The sequence below is a fragment of the Lepus europaeus genome, chromosome 11 (assembly GCF_033115175.1).
Source record: "Lepus europaeus isolate LE1 chromosome 11, mLepTim1.pri, whole genome shotgun sequence".
Classification (NCBI taxonomy): Eukaryota; Metazoa; Chordata; class Mammalia; order Lagomorpha; family Leporidae; genus Lepus; species Lepus europaeus.
The window spans coordinates 42,344,969-42,365,409 of NC_084837.1; the positions used below are offsets into that span (position 1 = coordinate 42,344,969).

The window sequence follows — 20,441 nt, forward strand, 5'->3', positions numbered from 1 at the left end:
AGTTACTGCACTGTAATATGAAGTATAAAGAGTCATTAAAGAAAAGTGTTTCTATGATGAGTAGAGAAAAAGAAATTTGAGAATTCAGATCAAAATCAGACATCCCTGAAAGTATCCCGCCTTTGGACCAACAGAAAACACCAGGTACTGGGAGTGTATCTGATCCCCATTTTTAGTGGCCTGATCACACTGACACTGTCTGTCTTGCTTGAGAACAATAGGCACTGAATAAATGTTTGATAAATATATTTGTTATATGAATACATGAATACATCTTAGAAAACAGAAGTACAGCTGCTTTTTCCTAAGTCTTTAGGGATTCTAGGTAGTTCCCGATTTGCAAAAGAAAATAACATACTCAAAAATACATAATGCTCCACACACAGCCACTTCTCATCCTGTACCCAGCCAGGCCAACTATTTCAGCTGCTGAGGTAGCTGAGTGATTATCACTCATGGGTAACTATTTTTAGTCAGACTATATTTTTTTGATGTGAAAAAAAAAAAATCCCTGAAAGCAAAACAAAACAAACAAAAGAGCCAACTCAAACAACATATAGTCTTTCACCATACCAGGCAAACTTAAGAAATGAGAGTTCTCTAAATTTTCCAACAGATGAGTAGTGTATTTCGTTTTTTAAAGTATTGCTTAGTAATACCAATATTTAAAATTTAGTCCCATAGCTTCCTTCCACACCACCTTCCCAGATAGTTTTCTAATGTGTTAAGTAATTAAGTCTCAAGTATATATGGGATTAGGAAATGAGAGTATGCCGGTTTTATTGCCTTTTGATGTAAGAAACAGCACATTTAATTGTGTAGTACAAATAGCTGTGTCAAGGCTGCCTAGCAATGTCTCCACTCAAATATACCTTCATTTAATATACTACAAAACAGCTTTTCAGATGCAGGTTACATTTTATGCAGGTAGTAGTGTATTTATTTTATTGCTGGCTTCAATCTTGTCTTCTCCTGTCTCTCTTTTTTCCAATTTGAAGCAAGGTGTTTTTCTTTGTTCCTTAAGCATAATTAAGTTAGCTGAAGCCTAGTTCCAAATGCCTTCTTAGATCTTTTTTCTTAACTATATTTTGCCACCAATTGAACATGAGATTTAATACTCATAATTTAGATGTTTTAAGATCTCCCTATTCAAATGTCCCCAAGAGTATATATCAGTGTCTACTACTACCGTAAAGTCAGTTGTGCATGCTAATTTAATGTCCTTCCTAAGAACAGAGTTGGAAATGGAATTTCACTGATTTAATTGTGGGTAGAGTAAAACATTTCATCCGCCTGTTTCTCCTTCCTCCCCTAATCTCACTGTAGGTTGTCTGTTATGCTTTAATTCCTAACATATACATCCACAGACCTCTTAACTGCATATGAGGGTTGCCAGAGTCCTCAATCACAAGGACTATACTCTCAAATTCTTTTCAGCTCTACTGTATTTGGATCCTACTGGCTCTGAATGCATTCCAGAGGGCAGCAGTAGAATGAGAAAAGCAACTATGACAGGATATCATTTCTGAGGACAAGGGGAAAATATGCATAAATCTTTAAATATTTAAACTATATTAATATTTGCTAAGAATTTCCATTTTCTATAGGCTAAAATTATGTCAGGCAATTAACCTTCATGATTAATTTCCAGCCCACCAACCTATTTTCTCTCTCCTACACCCAAAACAGTGATGATCAGTATTATTTGATTTGATTCAACACATCATTTATCCATAATACAAACTAGGTGCTGTGGCAGATGTAGAGAGAAGGTAATCTGCAGCCAACCTTATTGTCGCTCAAAATTTACTACATACTTTGTCTTGTTACAAATTGGCCCATGGTAAGTGTTGGTGAAGGAACACAGAAAGTGCAGTGTTGTGAGGGTTCTAGAAGGACCACCACATCCCCAGCAAAAGATATCAGTTAGGCATTCCCACATGGTAAGCTCTCAATCAGTGTTGACTGCTGTGCTGATGTCATTAAAGAGTTGTCAACACAGGGCCAGTGTTGTGGCATAACAGGTAAAGCTGCTGCCTGCAGTGCCGGCATCCCATTTGGGTGGCGGTTTGAGTCCTGGCTGCTCCATTTCCTATCCAGCTCTCTGCTATAGCCTGAGAAAGCAGTAGAAGATGGCCCAAGTCCTTATGCCCCTGCACCCACATAGGAGACCTGGAAGAAGCTCCTGGCTTCGCTTCGGCGCAGCTCCAGCCATTGCAGCCAATTGGGGAGTGAATCAGAAGATGGAAGACCTCTCTCTCTCTCTCTCTTTCTCTCTCTGTGTAACTCTGACTTTCAAATAAATAAATCAATCTTTAAAAAAAAAGAGTTGCCACCACCCGTGTGACAACGCCTCTATCTCAGTGCTCTCATCTGGACAAAGGGTTGTGAGACTAACACCTGTAGAGTGAGGATAGCAACCTCTGCCACGCTCACTGCCCAGAACTGTGCAGATCAAACAGCATTACAAAGGGATGCCCAACACGTGGTATTCATCTTGTAACACCTGTTGTTTATATGTCATAGGCACAGAATAAATATTTATGGATGCTAAAAAAGGAGGGAAGAAAGTGATGGACGAGAGAATTATTACTAAGATATCAATTAACTGGTTTTGTTTTGTTTGTTCCTAAATGTATTTCCTTAAGTATTCAAACTTAAACTCTCAAAATTATTTTTCAATCTATAAAATTGAATTATTTTGAACATATTTTGTCCTCTTTACTAAATAAAATGTGCACAGTGCTTATCACAATGTCTAGAATTAGAAATTTTAAGTTCAACACGTTTTGCACAATTTTGTACTGTGCCTTTAAGGGTTTTTTTGTATTTTTATTTTCACTATTGATTTCAGAGATGGAGAACTCTCTCATCTTGTGATTCATTGTCCAAATTCCTGCAGCAGCCAAGGCTAGGCCAGGCTGAAACCAAGAACTGGGAACTCAGTCTGTGTCTGCCATGTGCATGACAAGGATGACAACAACCTGAGAGATAACCTTCTGCTTCCCAGGGTGCACAAGGACAGGAGGCTAGAATCAGGATCAGTTCAACACGGGATGCGGGTGTCCCAATTGGCATTTTAACCACTAAGCCAAAAGTCCTCTTTTTAAAGTGTTTTATTTGGCTGGTGATTTTAGTCTAGTGAAGTATTTGTCAATTTGTTCACAAGATACAGCATTTTCCAAATTTAAATGAAGAATAAAATTCATATACTTGGTTTAAGGAAAGAATTTGCCACTTTCTGAAGCCAAACTTAACACTTGGATACATGGCTCTGAAATTTAACTCACTCCCAAAAAGAGAAAAATGAGTTCCTCTTCCCGAAATGACATCGACAACTCCAACTGACAGCACTTTTTATTGTATTTCTCTCTTCACTGCACAATCTTTCAAGCTGAATTTATTCTGATAAAACTGAGGATTTTATTCTAATTCCTTTCCTGCTTTCCACAATTCCAGTGTACTGGAAGAAACAAACGAAACTAAGCAGTCTCTCCAGTGATCTCATGGAATCTCAATAGAAACATAAACAAATGGGATCAGAAATCTAGTTTCAGGAAGGATGGTAATGAACGCATAACTTTAATTCATAGAAAAACAGCCACAACCTAGATGGCTGAAATTCCATCCCTATCCCTCACACAACATATTTTTGCATCACTACACCAGGACTGAGGACTGACCTCAAATAGAAAAAAATGCAGTAAATTTCTAGTTGTAAGCTCATAAATAATTTGCAAGTTTACGTTGTGAGCACCAGAATAGATGCTACTTAGGAAAAACTCACAACATAGCTGAGAAAACAGTGGCCAGCAACAATTAGTCTCAACAGCTTTTCATCAGTTACAGAGCTACCGCTTCACAAATGACACAGGTGCAAATAAGTGCATGATGAATGTAATCCATGAAACAATTACACATTGATAACAATAAACCCTAGAGCCCAGCTCTGACAACAAAGAGTCAGTTATCAACAAATGCTTATTGAACAAATGAATGAGTAAGAATGTTAAATAAGCTGCTTTGAGTCAATGACTTCTAATGCCCCCTCCAGCAGTAGAAAGTGGGCAGATCTAATGACACATCAGTATTGAACGTGAGACAGAGCTACTGAACATGAAGCAGCATTGGGAGTGGGGGCGGGGAAGGGAGGTGAAAGGGATGACAGGTAGGCATCTAGAGAAAGCTCTCGTTAGAGAGGTTAGACAGATCTTCCTCATCTCCGATCTCCAATTAGCACATACCTTCACAATTAGCAGGTGCGGGGCACAGTTCATCAGCTTGAGATTCTTTGTGGTAACCCACCACCAGAGTGACAAGCTGGAGCTCCGTAGGGGTCTAGCTTGGGAGGAGTGGCATCTGAGAGGCAACACAGAGCCACATGTTTCTCCTATGGTGGCAGTATGAAGTCTATGTCATCCTCCCCACAGCAAGGATTTCAGAGAGAGCTAGCTAACCTAACTGCAGAGAGAAACCTGGTAGATTTTGATTCCCGCAGACTTTTAGGCCCTGCAGGGAGTTTGCCACAAGAGCAGCTCCATTTTGAGTAAACAGAAGTCAACAAGAATAAATTATTTATGAGAATAGATATAGATTTGTTTTTGTGTTGTTGATAATTTTGGAGCCACGGAAACATTAATAACTTAGTGAATTATGCAGCACGCATTATAGGGCCTTTTAATCTTATGCATTTATAAAAGTGCCTTATAAACTAGTAAAATGGATATTTCCACAAAATTGTTTTGACACTGAGTTAAGAGCCAAAGGACTTAGTACACACGCAATGTACCTCTATATGTTTTAATCTACAACTACTACTTAATCTACTTAGAAAGCACAATGCTCTTTTATACAAATATATGACAATTTAACTTAATAATGGGAGTTTGTGTAGATTCAAATTTACAGTGTCCATTACTAAATTATCTATTAAGGATATAACAGGAGTGTCAGTGCTGTGGCACAGCAAGTTAAGCCGCTGCCTATAATGCCAGCATCCCATGTGGGTTTTGGTTCAAGACTCCACTACTCTATTTTCAATCAAGCTCCCTGCTAATGTGTCCAGGAAAGCAGCAGAAGATGGCCCAAGTGCTTGGGCCCCTGAACTCATGTGGGAGACCCAGATGAAGCTCCTGGTTTTGGCATGGCTTAGCTCTATACGTTGTGGCCATTTGGGGAGTGAACTAGCATATGGAAGATCTATCTCTCTATCTCATCCTCTCTCTCTACAACCAGAGATCCTTGTTTGGCCTGATAATTGACACCCACATCCCATTTTGGAATGTCTGAGTTCGGGTCCCAGCTTTGCTTTCAAGAGCAGCTTCCTGCCAGTGAAGAGCTGGGGAGGTAGTAGGCAGTGGCTCAAGTAGTAGAGTCCCTGTCATCACATGGGAGACCTGGATTGGGTTCCCAGTCCTAGCTTTGTCCTGGCCTGGCCTCAGCCATTTCAAGTGAATGGGAACTCTATTTATCTTTGTCTCTTTGCCTCTCAAATGAATGAAATGACTAAAGAGAATTTTTTAAAAATAACAACAGACTCACAAAAGTACTATTAACATGAATAAGAAACATCAAATATATTGATGTATAACATTCAAATGTCCATGTGATTCACTGAATCTAGTGATTTTTCTATACTTGATTTTAGTCAGAAAGTCAAGAAGCGATGAAAGTGATTTTCCTAAAGCATGAATGCAACAATGGCAGTTCCCTGAATAACACATTATTTTTTAAAGACTTATTTATTTGAAAGGCAGAGTTACAGGGCCAGCACTATGGCGCAGCAGGTTAAGCCACCAGCTGCAGCACTGGCATCCCATATGGGTACCGAACTGAGTCTCCGCTGCTCCACTTCCAATCCAGCTCCCTGCCTCTCCCATCATCTCTGTAATTCTGCCTTGCAAATAAATAAATCTTTCAAAAAAAAAAAAAGAAAAGAAAAAAGAAAGAAAGCAGAGCTACACAGAAAGGGGAAGAGACAGAGATATTGCGCATTCATTGGTTCACTCCCCAGATAGCCACAACGGCCAGAACTGGGCCAGGCAGAAGCCAGGAGCCTGGGACTCTATCTGGGAATCCCATATGGGTACAAGGGCCCAAGTACTTGGGTGATATTCCACTACTTTCCCAGGCTCATTAGCAGGAAGCTGGATTGGAAGTTTAACAGCCAAGACTTGAACCAGTACTCATATGGGATACTGGAGTCAAAAGCAACAGCTTAACCTGCTGAGCCATGATACCAGCCCCCAGTGTCTTTAAAATAAGGTCCAATTCTCTTATTATAGCTTCAAAAACATTTTATCTTCTTGATCTGACCTCCAAATTCCTGTTGGCCCATATCCTGCCTCTTGGCCTCTTGAGCTTTTTGCTTCCATCCCATCTGTAGCTCCAGAGCTTGCCATTCTCTCACTTAGTTCTGGGTCTTTGATCTTACCACTCCTTTGGTCTAGAGCACTGTCTACCTCTGTTCAGCAGTCTAATCCTGCTTCTCCTTCAGCTCAGGTCATACTCACTTCTGGAAAGCCTCCCCTGTCCAAATTAGGAGACCCTTTCTTTGTCCTCCAAAGGCATCCAGTAGGCTTACCACAGCTTGGCCTTAATGTCTGTTCATTTGTCTCCATTCCCCACTAGACTAAAAGTTCCTTGAAGGAAAAGACCATGTTTTGATCATTATATTCTTAGTACCTAGTGCTTGGTACTTGATAAGTGCTCAGTAAATATTGATTAGATAATTGAACAGGAAACAGGAAGCTAGATTAGCACTAAAAACTATGGATAGTATCTGAGCAAAGTATCAGGTGTGAGTTAACTCTGGGTAAAGCCCCATTCACATCACAAGTGCCCTAGCCTCTCTTCACTATACCAGATTCAAAGTCCAGCTCAGGGTCTGCTTATTTACCCACAAAACATTCCTTTCCCATATCTCTAAACTGAGACTGTTCTCAAACTGTCACACTTGACACGGCATTACTTGACTTCAAAGAAAACACTCACCTCCTTGGTCTCTTCTGAGAAAGCTTGCAGAATGTCTGTCTGCCTGGTGTAGTTGCCATTGGCGTCCTGCAGACCTTGCAGAATGCGCTCCCGCAGAACCAGCACTGAGACTCGGAGCTGGTGCCAGAGGAGTTGCACTGCGTGAATGTCCACAATCACATTGACGGAGTAAGACAGCAGCTTCAAGGAGAACTCTGTTTCCAGGAGGGCATGGATTTGTTCAACATGATCAGAAATATCTTCACAAATGTCCTGCAGTAAGAAAAGCAAAATATGTGAGGACTACTTGGCTATATCCCGGGGGTGGTACAAAGGGTTACCCTGTCACCCAACACCAGTGATTGGGACCAACAGAACATGTTGGAATCTAGCCTTTGTTTTAGTTCAGATGCACAATTGTACTTACAGTGCCCTGGCCCTTTAGCACATAAATCTAAGTTGATTTTTCCTAACCACAAAAATCCTACTAACCTTTCAGACACAGACATGAAAGTTCAGTCAAAGTGAGAAGTTCACCTTACCAAACCACTCTGCTCTTTTTCTTACTGTTTGGGATTCTGTCAAGGGAATCAACCACTGTTCTATTTGCTACCCATGTATGACACTGAGCATACTATATTTCAGGACGGAAGCAATATCAAGAAAGACTGGCTAGAACATGTGTTTCATAGGAGCTCCCAGCCATCCTCAATAAGTTATGAGGTCTTTGGTCACTCTCCTACAAGGGCACAATTTAATATTTAAATTCACAATGGATATCAAAATTTTAAACATGTTTTACAAGCAGAATCACCCTTAAAAGCCAGAAAAATTCCATAGATGGAAAAAAGTCAAAATTAATTTTCGTTTTATTTTTAAGACCCAGACATTTTAAACAAAAGTGTTACTAAATCAAAGTTTCCATTCACACATACTGTATGGCAGGCAGATTTGGTATCTGACATGTTACATGTTCTTAAAAGTTCTCAGATTTCCATTGCACTGTCAGAGACCAACTGCATGAAATAAGTGACATCAATAGTATTATTTACTTGGACAATTTAAGAGATTATTATGCATCAAGATGATGTTGTCTGCCTAAAGTACACAGTTACTCCTTTTCAGCTGTGCATGTATGATTTTTTAAAATGAGACTTTTATCTGCGACTTTAAGGCTAAAATTTTAGGACAGCATTTGAGTTCTAAGCCCTACTATCATTATAAACAATCCTTCTAGTTTTTAGGCTAGAAACATGATTTCAGGTAATTCAGTTACTTTTTAAAAACTAAAATATATAGCATATTTAACAATGTGCAATAGTGCTAGTCCAAAAACCTATTGATCAATGATGGACAGTTGTGAATTTTGAATATCAATTATTACACAATTCCAATTAATACTCCAATATTGGTTCTTGAAACCTGTAGTACATATTGGTGGTAGAAACTAAAACAGATTAAAAGTTTAAAGTACATAGATTTTGGAGCCCTCATTAACCCACGTTCTTCCAAATGTGGCTCATGAGCCCACCAAGTCCAAAAGTGATCTGGGCCAAAAATTAAAATACCCCACTAACAAGTACATGGGAACTAATCACAGCTGGATTAACTAGTCTCTGCTGGCCTCAGCAAAAAAGAAGAGTCCTCTGGGGCCAGCATTGTCGCACAGCAGGTTAGGCCACTGCTTGTGATGCCAGCATCCCATATGGGAACCATCATTTGAATCCCAGCAACTCTACCTTCCTGCTAATATGCCTAGGAAGGCACATAAGATGGCCCAGATACTTGGGCCCTTGCTTCCCGTGTGGAAGACCTGGATGGTGGTCTTAGCTCCTGGTTTCAGCATGGCCCAGCCCTGGATGTTGGGGCCATTTGGGGGAATGAACCAGCAAATGGAAGATTTCTCTCTTGCTCAGAAGAGGAATAACAAAAAGAGCAGGCCTCTCAATGCTTTCATCAGATATTCCACACTGCCTGGGGTCTCTGCTTGGAGAATCTACTCTATGTACCCCACATCTTTATTCTTGTTATCCTTTACTCTCAACCCAAAGCAAATGCCCTGTATTCTTTGTCTTAGGATGGTCAATTCCATCTTGTACTGTGTCAGCGTGGGAAGCTCCCTCCCTCCCATAGCTGACCTCTCCCAAATCTCTATACTTTCATGTCTAGCAACTCCTTGCCCTCATGAAAAAAACATTGCTTACTTTCTTCACAGAATGCTAGTCTACCTCCTGGTCTCATCCTTACCTCCAAGCATATTGCTTCCTCTGTTGCCTTCCCAGGTGAGGCTGCTTATTCTCCCAACCTTACCTAAGACATAGGAATGGGCTGGTGGGGAAAAGACTGGCTTCAGTGCCTATCTGCCACCTCACCACCTTCTGATCTTTTTTTTTTTTTTTTTTTTTTTTACAGGCAGAGTGGACAGTGAGAGAGAGAGAGACAGAGAGAAAGGTCTTCCTTTGCCGTTGGTTCACCCTCCAAAGGCCGCCGCGGTTGTTGCGCTGCGGCCGGCGCACCGCGCGGATCTGATGGCAGGAGCCAGGTGCTTCTCCTGGTCTCCCATGGGGTGCAGGGCCCAAGCACTTGGGCCATCCTCCACTGCACTCCCCGGCCACAGCAGAGAGCTGGCTGGGAAGAGGGGCAACCGGGACAGGACCGGTGCCCCGACCGGGACTAGAACCCAGTGTGCCGGCGCCGCTAGGCGGAGGATCAGCCTTGTGAGCCGCGGCGCCGGCCCACCTTCTGATCTTTAACCTTCATGCTAACCCACTGCTCAAGTAGATGCCTACTGTCTGCTAAACCTTGATATCTTCCTCTCTTAGTGCTGTACCCACATCTTTCCCTTTCATTCCTCTTCTTCTATTGAAGAAGGCATCTTCTTTCTTTTTCTACATGAAGCATACCATTAAGTTATTTTAATATTTACACTAATGAACTGACCAACACCCTAGCTTTGAATTTCCTTTACTTCCTAAGTGCTAGGACCTCCCTATCTATTCTACTGGGACAACTCTTGGCTATAGCTCTGTTCTTGTCCTTGTCATTACTCTGCCTGTGTAACAGTATCACAAGGTCCCCTATGCCACCAACTGCTCTTTGTCCAACTTACACCCATCTCTCACTATAGGACCCTTAAAACCAGTAGCCACTGCACTCCTTTTTCTCATGCATCAGCCCCTCCCTAGCATAACCACTCCCTGCAGTATTCTTAACTTTATCATGCTCCCAACTTTATAATTTGGATCCATTAGCCTCTGTGTCCTGGTTCTCACTTGGATTCTACAGATACAGAATAACTTAAATAGTTATCAGAGAAAAAGGTTTATGTAACCTTTATGCCATCTGTTCACAATAGCCAATAGGCATGTCTTGCCAACTCTACTCCCATCAACCAATACAAATGGTTATATACAGTCCTGGCACCATAAAAGCTTCATGCCAAAGTACATGCCACCCACTCCTCTTACCCGTGATTTGGCGCCTTCATAGCAGATATAGGAACATGGTCAGCAATAGGTCATGGGTCAGGATTGCCAGGCCACCATCCAAGGGAAGTGCACATAAGGGGCACTAAAGCATCATGGGTGACAACTAATTTAGGTTTCCACACCCTACCCCTTACATAACTGGGCAAGTGAAACTGGCCCTTGTCCCCCAGAAGCTGATGAGCCCTGAGAGAAATAAACACCCTCTCTGCAAGTGCTAACCCTTGAATATGTTTGGCAATGTGCACATGAAGTCTCCACTGAAATTCTGAAACTAAATGATGCATAGTGGTACAGCTTTCCCAAATCTACTAATTTAATTATTTGTATGGTTTCTACTCTGCCACCAGTTATCTGGTTTGACAAAAATCACATGAACACAAAAACTTTGAAATACATGCTACAGAGATAAGGGTACATATGTGGTGTGTGTATGTATGTATATTCTTCCTCCCTAAATATTGACTTTACTCAGAACATTTGATAAGAGATGTTTTTTTGGAGAAAGATAACTAATTTTGAATTTATATACATGTTTTAATAACGAAGCATCTGATTTTCCCTGTCTATATAAATGTTGAACAAACATTTAAAGAATAACTAGAAGCAAGCATTTAGCCTGGTAGTTCAGATGTATGCATACCAAATCAGAGTATTTGGCTTCTATTGTTGCCTCTGGCTCCTGACTCAGATTCCTGCCAATGAGGACCCTGGAAGGCAGAGGTGATTGTTCAAGTAACTGGATCTCTGTCACTCATGGGAAACGAATTGTGTTCCTGGCTCCCAGCTTTAGCCTTGGCTCAGTCCTGGCCATTGCAGGCATTTGGGGAGTGAACCAGGAGATGAGTGCTCTCTTTCTTTCCTCCCCAATCCCCCTCTAAATAATTTTTTAAATACAGAATATCTATACTTTTAAAAATACAGACAAATTAGTTTGAAGTTTCCAATACTTAGCCCCTTCACCCGTGCCAGTTGCTGGACATTTATGTGAAAGAAGTGGAAGATCATGAGAATTCTGTTTAGTTTAACACAAATAGGTATTAGAAACTCTGAAAAACAATTTGCTGAATGGCTGTCTTCCCAGCAGGAACTGCTTGGAATTAAAAGGCTCTAAGAGATCTGACCTGTTGGAAGCCCTGCAAGCATTTGATTAGCAGGGTGAAGTGGAAGCCTGGGGTGGGGGGTGTTGGACCCACACCCAACTGTTAATATAAGGACTGCTGGTATTTGCACCGGATTGCATGTGTGACTTCAGCAGATGGCAACTAAAAACTGGACCCAGTTCACATGGCTGAACTGCTTGGTAGATCACAGACTTGCAAGCACAGTGGGCTATGCAGAGGAAACAAAGCAGTAATTTCAGAAGAGAATCATGATTATTTTTGGAAATACATAAAGAATCCTTTCAGAACTAGAGATTGGGCAGTCAGTCTCTCTATCCATCTATCTGTCAGAATATTATGATTTGAATGTCCCTCAAAAGTTCAAGTATTGCAAGCCTGGTCTTCTTATTTCATGGAATTATCTCATTTCTCTTGCTTACACCTAATTCTTGCCCATATTTCTGATAGTTTTAGCTCCTCTCCTTAATGTCACCTATGGTCACTTTTCTTCTCTGACCTTTGGATTCCTCTCTTAATCCTGAGTTTGCCTTACCTAGGACGATAGACCAAGGATGGATTCACCAGTTAGGACTTTTCTCATTCTCAAGATGCCAAAGTCAGACTATTTTCCTCAAGGCAGCTCCCAGCCCTAGTAAGCCAGGTCCAGGAACAAAGAATTGAGGGACTTGGGGAATATGAAGGTAGAGGAAAAGCAGAATCAGAGAGAGGTGGCCAAGGATATCAAGACAAACCTTGTTAATCTTTAGAAGCTTGCCTGTAACTGATCCTGCCATCTTGTACTGTTGCGGATAAATGCAAGCTAAGGGGCCAGCACTGTGGCATAGTTGGTAAAGCCACCACCTGCAGTGTCGGCATCCCATATGGGTGCTGGTTCAAGTCCCAGCTGCTCCACTTCTGATCCAGCTCTCTGCTATGACCTGAGAAAGCAGTACAAGATGGTCCAAATCCTTGGGTCCCTGCATCCACATGGAAAACCCGGAAGAAGCTCCTGGCTCTTGGCTTCGGATCTACCCAGCTCTAGCCATTGCAACCATTTGGGGAGTGAACCAGCAGATGGAAGACCTCTCTCTCTCTTTCTGCCTCTGATTCTCTGTAACTCTGCCTTTCAAATAAATAAGTACATCTTTAAAAAAAAAAAAAAAAAAAAAAAGGCCGGCGCCTTGGCTCAATAGGCTAATCCTCTGCCTGAAGCGCCAGCACACCTAATTCTAGTCCCGGTTGGGGCACCAGATTCTGTCCTGGTTGCTCCTCTTCCAGGCCAGCTCTCTGCTGTGGCCTGGGAGTGCAGTGGAGGATGGCCCAAGCCCTTGGGTCCTGCACCCGCATGGGAGACCAGGAGGAAGCACCTGGCTCCTGGCTTCAGATCAGCGCAGTGCGCCAGTAGTAGTGCACCAGCCGCAGTGGCCATTAGAGGGTGAACCAACGGTAAAGGAAGACCTTTCTCTCTGTCTCTCTCTCTCACTGTCCACTCTGCCTGTCAAAAAAAAAAAAAAAAAAAAGGGACCGGCTCTGTGGCGCAATGGGTTAAAGCCCTGGCCTGAAGCGCTGGCAGCCCATATGGGCGCCGGTTCTAGTCCTGGCTGCTCTTCTTCTGATCCAGCTCTCTGCTATGGCCTGGGAAAGCAATGGAGGATAGCCCAAGTCCTTGGGCCCCTGCACCCACGTGGGAGACCCAGAAGAAGCTCCTGGCTCCTGGCTTCAGATCAGTGCAGCTCCAACCGTTGCGGCCATCTAGGGAGTGAACCAACAGATGGAGGACCTATCACTCTCTCTGCCTCTCCTCTCTCTGTGTAGCTCTGACTTTCAAATAAATAAAATTAATCTTTAGAAAAAAAAAGAAATGAAAGGTAATACATCTAATTTCCTATCAAACAGTAACTGGATGCTGTTTCATCTGATTCATGAAGATTTTGTCATCAACAGATGGTAGCTTCATTCTAGAGGATTTATCTCCTTATGTATATGAATTTGCTCCCTACCCAGAGGCTATTTCCTCAGGATCTCTTTATATAATTACTGGCTGCCACTAAGTTGCCTACTCAAGAATTTTGATGACATAGATTGCCCTTTAACTGACTGAAAATGAACAAAAAAATTAATAGATAAAATTATTTGTTTTATTTTTAAGTATCAATTGCTTCAGCTACAAAAAATTTTCCAACAATCTACATGGATTTCACATCTCCTTATATCTTGTCCTTGGAGAAAAGGTGTTCTGGGGTGGGCTTTGGTGTAGCTAAGATGCTACTTGGGATGTCTATTTCCCATATTGGAGTGTATGGGAGTCTCTGTTCTGCTTGATTCCAACTTCCTGCTAATCACCCTGGGAGGCAGCAGATGATAGCTCAACTCCTTAGGTCCTTGCCACCCCCATAGGAGACTAAATTGTGTTCCCAGCTCCTGCTATCAGCCAGGCCCAGCCCCAGTTTTTTTAGGCATTTGGGGATGGATGATTCCCTATCCATCTATCTATTGCTACCTCTTTTTTTTTTTAACATTTTCTCCTGTGTTTTCTTTGAAGTTGTAGAGCTTAACTCTTTTAGAAATCTATTTATGTATTTGAAAGTCAGAGTTAGAGAGAGAGAGAGGAAATATCTTCCATCTACTGGTTCACTCCCCAGATAGTGGCACCAGCCAGGGCTGGGCCAGGTGAAACCAAGAGCCAGGAGCTTCATCTGGGTCTCCCACATGGGTGCAGGGGCCAAAACACTTGGGCCATCTTCTGCTGCTCTTCCCAGGCCATTAGCAGAGAGCTGGATTGGGAGTGGAGTAACTGGGACACAAACCAGCACCAATATGGGATGCTGGCATTACAGGAGGCAGCTTTACCTGCTATGCCTCAGCACTGGCCCTGTTATATTTCAAATAAAGTGAAAATAAATACAATTTTTTAAAAGAGAGAAAAGATGTTTTCCAGCAAGCTTACTTCAATGACTAATCAACAAATGTCTCAAAGAATAACAAACTCTTAATTGTAAATCAAGAATAGCCTCACATTTCATTCATGGAAAGCCAAGACACTGTGGTGAAAAATGTTCTACATGAAGGACCTCGGTGGGGAGACCCAAAGGGAAACCAATGGTCATCAAAGAAGGAGATATTTTTCTCTGAAGGGAGGAGAGAACGTCTACTTTGCTTATGGCCTTGTCTAAATACAGAGTTTGTGGATTTAAAAGGCTACCATAGCCTAGGCAGCTCATGTCAAGAGCATTGGGTGATCACTGATGTCATATATAAGAGTGTTAATTGTTAAATTAGCAACAGGGGTCACTGTGCACTAGTTTCTCATGCAGGACCTCTGTCCTCAAAGAGTTATGAGAGTTAACAGTAAAACTTATTCTAAAAGAAAAAATATTTGATTTGATCCCCATTTTAGGAGTAAGTATTTAGTATCACATCATTAAATACTATGTTAGATATGAAAAAAAATGAAAAAAAAGAATATCTTCAAAATGTCCTTCAAGCAATACTTTTAACACAACTCAAATTGTCCCCAATTCAACCTAAAATTATTAAGGTCAGAAAGATAATGTCTGTGGAAGTTAATTGCCTCTGTGAATGCACTGAACACCTATTAGGTACTATTCAATGTGCTGGGGATGCAAGAGGGGATAACACCCAGGCCTGCCTCTCTGGAGGTCCCTGCCCCATGGGAGAAGGTGAGCGATCAGAAATTATAGCCAGAAAGGCAAGTGTTCGTGAAGGGCATACAGGTGAGGAGGAAATGCCCTCAGCAGGGAAAGGAAGAAGGAAAGCCTTTCAAAGAAAGTAAAGTTTGGTCTCGAAGCAGACAACTGAGCAGATGAGGCAGAGAAGAGCAGTCTTGGGGCAGTAAGTACCAAGGTGATCTAAATAACTACGAACTTGGGGTTGGGCAGCATGTTTCTTAGACACAGGACCAAACACAGAATCTGTAAAAGGAAAACAAATTAGACTTCATCAAAATTTAAAGCTTTTTCTCCATGAAATACTTTTCTTTCAATTTGAAAGGCCCAGAGACAGAGGGAGTGAGGGGGAGAGGGGAAAGGAACAGAGAGGGAAGGAAAAAGAAAAGAAGAGACAGAGCAAAAGTGAGAGAGAGAGAGGGAGGGAGGGAGGGAGGGAGAGGGAGAGAGGGAGAGAGAGGGGGAGACAGAAAGATGGTGGGGGGTTTCATATCCACTGGTTTATTCTCCAAAAGCCTGCAACACCTGGGGTTGGGCCAGACCAAAGCCAGGAGCCAGAAACGCAGTCCAGGTCTCCTGCATGAGTGGCCAGGTACTTGAGCTATAATCTGCTGCCTCCCAGGGTGCACATTAGCAGAAAGCTAGAAGCAGAAGCAGAGCTCAGACTCAGTCCGAGGCACTCTGCCATGGGATGAGAGTGTCCCAGGAAGTATATTAACCACAACACAAAATTTCCATCCCAGAAAAATATTTTTATAAAAGGAAAAGATAAGCTACAAACTGCGAAAGAATATTTGCAATCATATATGCAACAAAGAACTTAAATCTAGAATACATAAAAAATTAACAGTAAGAAAACAGCCAATCAATTACAAAATAGGCAAAAGACTTAAATAAACACTTTACAAAGGTACAATGATAGCAAATAAACACATGACAAAACATTCAAGTTCATTAGCCATTAGGGAAATGCAAATCAAAATCACAATGAAAACACCTATTAGAATGTTTTAGAGTAAAAATTATTGATAGTACCAAGTGCTAAGGAGTTCAGAACAATTGCACTCTTCTAAGTGGTTGTTAGGAGTACAAAAATGGTATAGTGCTCTGAAAAACAGTTTAGTAGATTCTTACAAAGTTAAACATATAATTACCATATGATCCAGCAGTTCTACTCCTGTGTATTTATCCTAGAGAAATGAAAACTCACATATACACAAAAATGAAAAGAAGCTCCACTCATAATTACCAAAACCTAAATGGTCCTCAGTGGTTAAACAGATAAACTATAGTACACCTATATAATAAGCAGCCCATAAAAAATGAACCATTGATACATGCAATGATTTAGATAAATCTCAAAGGCGTTATGCTCAGTAAGAGGAGCCAATTCCCAAAGGTTACACGATGGCAATTCCACTTATATGACGTTCTCATAAGACGAAACTGCAGTGATGAAAAATACATGAGTGGCTCCCAGAGACTGGGGGGTAGGGAGGGCATGACCACAAATGCAAAGTACAAGGGAGTCTGTGGGATGATGGAACTCCTCTGTTCCTGACTACAGAGGTGATCATACAAATTTGTATGTGGGTTAAAATTCGTAGAACTGAACACCAAAAAGGAAAGTCAATTCTACTATATGATATTTTTCAAAGTAATATAGGAAAGAAAGCCAGCCAACAGTTCCAGTAAAATGCGTATAGAAAAGTAGGACTTGTCAAGTCACGCTACCGTGAGAGGGAGCACTAAGCCTATATAGTCATTCAAGATAGCTTCCACATCTTCAGGCAAGTATAACAGAAAATAAGATTAATTTGGAACCCGAATCAAAGTGAAGTAAAGCAAATGACAGTGGCTAACAATATATAAGATTTTTCCCACAGTTATCACTGTGCTAATATGGGAAAGGGCGGGTCTCCCTTGCCTTGCTTAGTTCACATACAGCATATAGCTTCTATGGTATTCAGAATGACTCACAACACAAAATTCACTGAACACATTAAGCTGCCAACTGCTCACTTCAATCTAGACACACTGCAGTCTCAAAATTGCAGCTGCTGCATCCTGTCATTGAGATGAGAATCTTCCACGGTTACTGAAGTAGCTCATACAAACAGCGATGTGATCTGAGACTTCTTGCAAATAAACTAGCTGCTTGGGTCAGTTTGCTTTTTAAAATTTATTTATTCAAGAGGGAGAGGGGTAAAGAAAGAGGGAGATGGGGTGGGGGAGAGAAAGATAGAAAGAGGTGCTCCCAGGGCCAGTGCTGTGGTGCAGAGGGTTAAGCCACAGCCTGCAGCGCCAGAATCCCATGCAGGCGCTGGTTTGAGCCCTTGCTGCTCCAGTGGAAAATGGCTCAAGTCTTTGGGCCCCTGCACCCACGTAGGAGACTGGGAAGAAGTTCCTGGCTCCTGGCTGTTGCAGCCATCTCTCACACTCTGTAACTCTGCTCTTAAATAAATAAAATAAAATAAAATAAAATAAAATAAAATAAAATAAAATAAAATAAAAAATAAAGAGCTGCTTCCACCTGCTGTTTCATTCCCCAAATGTCTCCAACAGCAGAGGCTTTACCCAAAGTCAAAAGCTAAGAACTCACTCCAGGTTTCCTACATGCATGGCCGAGGCCCAACTACTTCATCCATTACCCCTGCCTCCCAGGGTCCAGACTAGTGGGAAGCTGGAATCAGGAGATTGAGCCGGGACTTGAAACTCAAAAAATGTAGGAAAAGAGCATCTCAGCCAGCATTTTAACCAAGAGGCTAAATGGTAGCCTCCATTTTGTTTTAATTTGTATATGTGCTTAAGTGAGAGGGGTGTCATAAAAAAAAAAAAAAAAAAAAAAAAAACAGATTGTTTCAGTTCACCAGCGTGGGATAGAAATGAGGGCACCCTTCTTGTGAATGCTGTAATTGCTTACTCTAATAAGTGAGCCTCAGCCGCTTAACGCCCTGGCCTGAAGCACCAGCATTCCGGCGCTCCTTTTCCGATCCAGCTCTCTGCTATGGCCTGGGAAAGCAGTAGAAGATGGCCCAAGTCCTTGGGCCCCTGCACGCGTGTGGGAGACCGGGAAGAAGCTCCTTGCTCCTGGCTTCGGATCGGCACAGTTCAGGCCACTGCGGCCAACTGGGGAGTGAAACATCAGATGTAAGACCTTTCTCTCTCTGCCTCTCCTCTCTCTGTGTAGCTCTGACTTTCAAATAAATAAATAAATCTTTAAAAAAAAAAAATTACGTGAGCCTGACTATTGATCATCCCTGCATGGGGATCTCTTTGTTGCCTCAACATATGGCTACCAAACCTGTCTCAACCACTCTCAAAACATTTCCAAGGGTTTCCTGTGAACTTACAAGAATACATGGATCAACATTGTGCCAAAGCACCCCAAAATGCCAATCTCCAGGGCTCCATGGTGAGCTAGAAGGAAACGTACCCTTCCTATAACTTCCTCATCTAGGTACTAAAGCAACACTTGACATCGCAGCTTCATAAAGTCTCTCAGACCCAGACTGTCCCACTTCTCTCTGCTTCTTGCTTCCCTACATGCAGTCTTCCAAGACAAAACAAAGTAAATTTCTCCTGTCCTACAACCTGCCTCTCCATGGGAACAAACAATAACCAACAGGCATTTCCCCAGTCATATACAATCCTGAATAATGTTTCTCTTCCCTTTCCCCTAAAAATAATTTCACTCCTATCAAAACATGCTTGACTTACATTTATGCAACTGCAGAACATATGCAGATGGCTTTTGCTAAAAAAAAAAATGAGAGTAAATTGAAGGCTACTTCTAAAGAACAGTTCTTCTCACTCCAACTTATTTTTCTTATAAAAGTTTAAAAAAATCTTGGACCAGTACAGGTGTTTAACCAAAGTGGTTAAGATGCATATGTTTCATATTAGAGCACCAGGGTTCATTTCCTGGCTCTGGCTCCTGACTCTAGCTTCCTGTCAGTGCAGACACTGGGAGGCAGCAGGTGATGGTTCAAGTACTGGATGTCTGCCACTCTTGTCAGAGACCTGGATTGAGTTCCTAACTCCCAGCTTCAGTTCCTGGACCAGAGCCACTGTGGGTGTTTGGGGAGGAACCAGAGGATGGGACTACTCTTATTTCTCTCTCTCTGTCTTTATCTATCTCTCTCCCTCTTTCCCTTACTCACAAATAATTTTTTTTAAAGATTTGTTTATTTGAGAGCTAGAGTTACAGACAGAGAGAGGGAGACACAGAGGGAGGTATTCCATCCACTGGTTCACTCCCCAAATGGCTACAACAGCCAGAGCCAGGCTGATCTGAAACCAGGAGCCAGGTGCTTCTTCTAGGTCTTCCACATGGGTGCAGGGGCCCAAGAACTTGGGCCATCTTCTATTGCTTTTCCAGGCCATAGCAGAGAGCTGGATCAGAAGAGGAGCAGCTGGGACCCAAACCAGCACCCATATAGGATGCCAGCACTGCAAGCTGAGACTTAGCCTACTAGGCCACTGCATTGGCCCCAAATAATTTTTTTAATGGGTCAAAAAGCCTAACACACAATTCACCAAAGAAAATATTCAAATGGCGGGGCTGGCACTGTGGTGTAGTAAGCTAAGCATCCATCTGCTGTGCCAACATCTCACATGGGTGCTGGTTTGTGTTCTGGCTGTTCCTCTTCCGATCCAGCTCTCTGCCTGCGGCCTGGGAAAGCAGTGGAAGATGTACCAAGTGCTTGGGACCCTGCCCTCACATGGAAGACCTAGAAGAAGCTCTTGGCTTCTGGCTTTGGATTGGATCAGCCCAGCTCTGGCTGTTGCAGCCATTTGGGGAGTGAACCAGTGGATGGGAGACCTTTCTCTCTGTCTCTCCATCTGTCTGTAAGTCTGCCTCTTAAATAAATAAATTATTTAAAATAAGAGAAAATATACAAATGGCAAGTAAGTATATCAAAGATTTCTATATCATATGTCATCAGAGACATGCAAATTAAACAGTAATTAGATGCTACAACAAATACATAAGGAAGGCCAAAACCCAGAACACTGACCTCTCCAAACGTGGGTAAGGATGTAGAGCAACAGAAACTCTTACAGATTGCTGAAGGGAATGCAAAATGCTACAGCCACTTTGGAAGATAGTATGGTGGTTTTCTACAAAGCTAAACACACTCTTATCATATAACCTAGTGTTTCTTGGTTCTTATGCAAAGGAGTTAAAAACT

The 20,441-nt window shown here is 42.0% G+C and overlaps 1 protein-coding gene across 2 annotated transcripts in view; it reads right to left on the reverse strand.

The window, feature by feature from the left end:
* The window catches only part of AKAP6 (A-kinase anchoring protein 6), a 500,321-nt gene that overhangs the window by 271,411 nt on the left and 208,469 nt on the right, over positions 1 to 20,441 (reverse strand). For both annotated transcript variants that reach the window (XM_062205295.1, XM_062205294.1), the window contains exon 3: positions 6,994 to 7,245. In XM_062205295.1, coding sequence (XP_062061279.1) covers positions 6,994 to 7,245 — 252 coding nt within the window. The remainder of the gene's footprint in view (positions 1 to 6,993; positions 7,246 to 20,441) is intronic.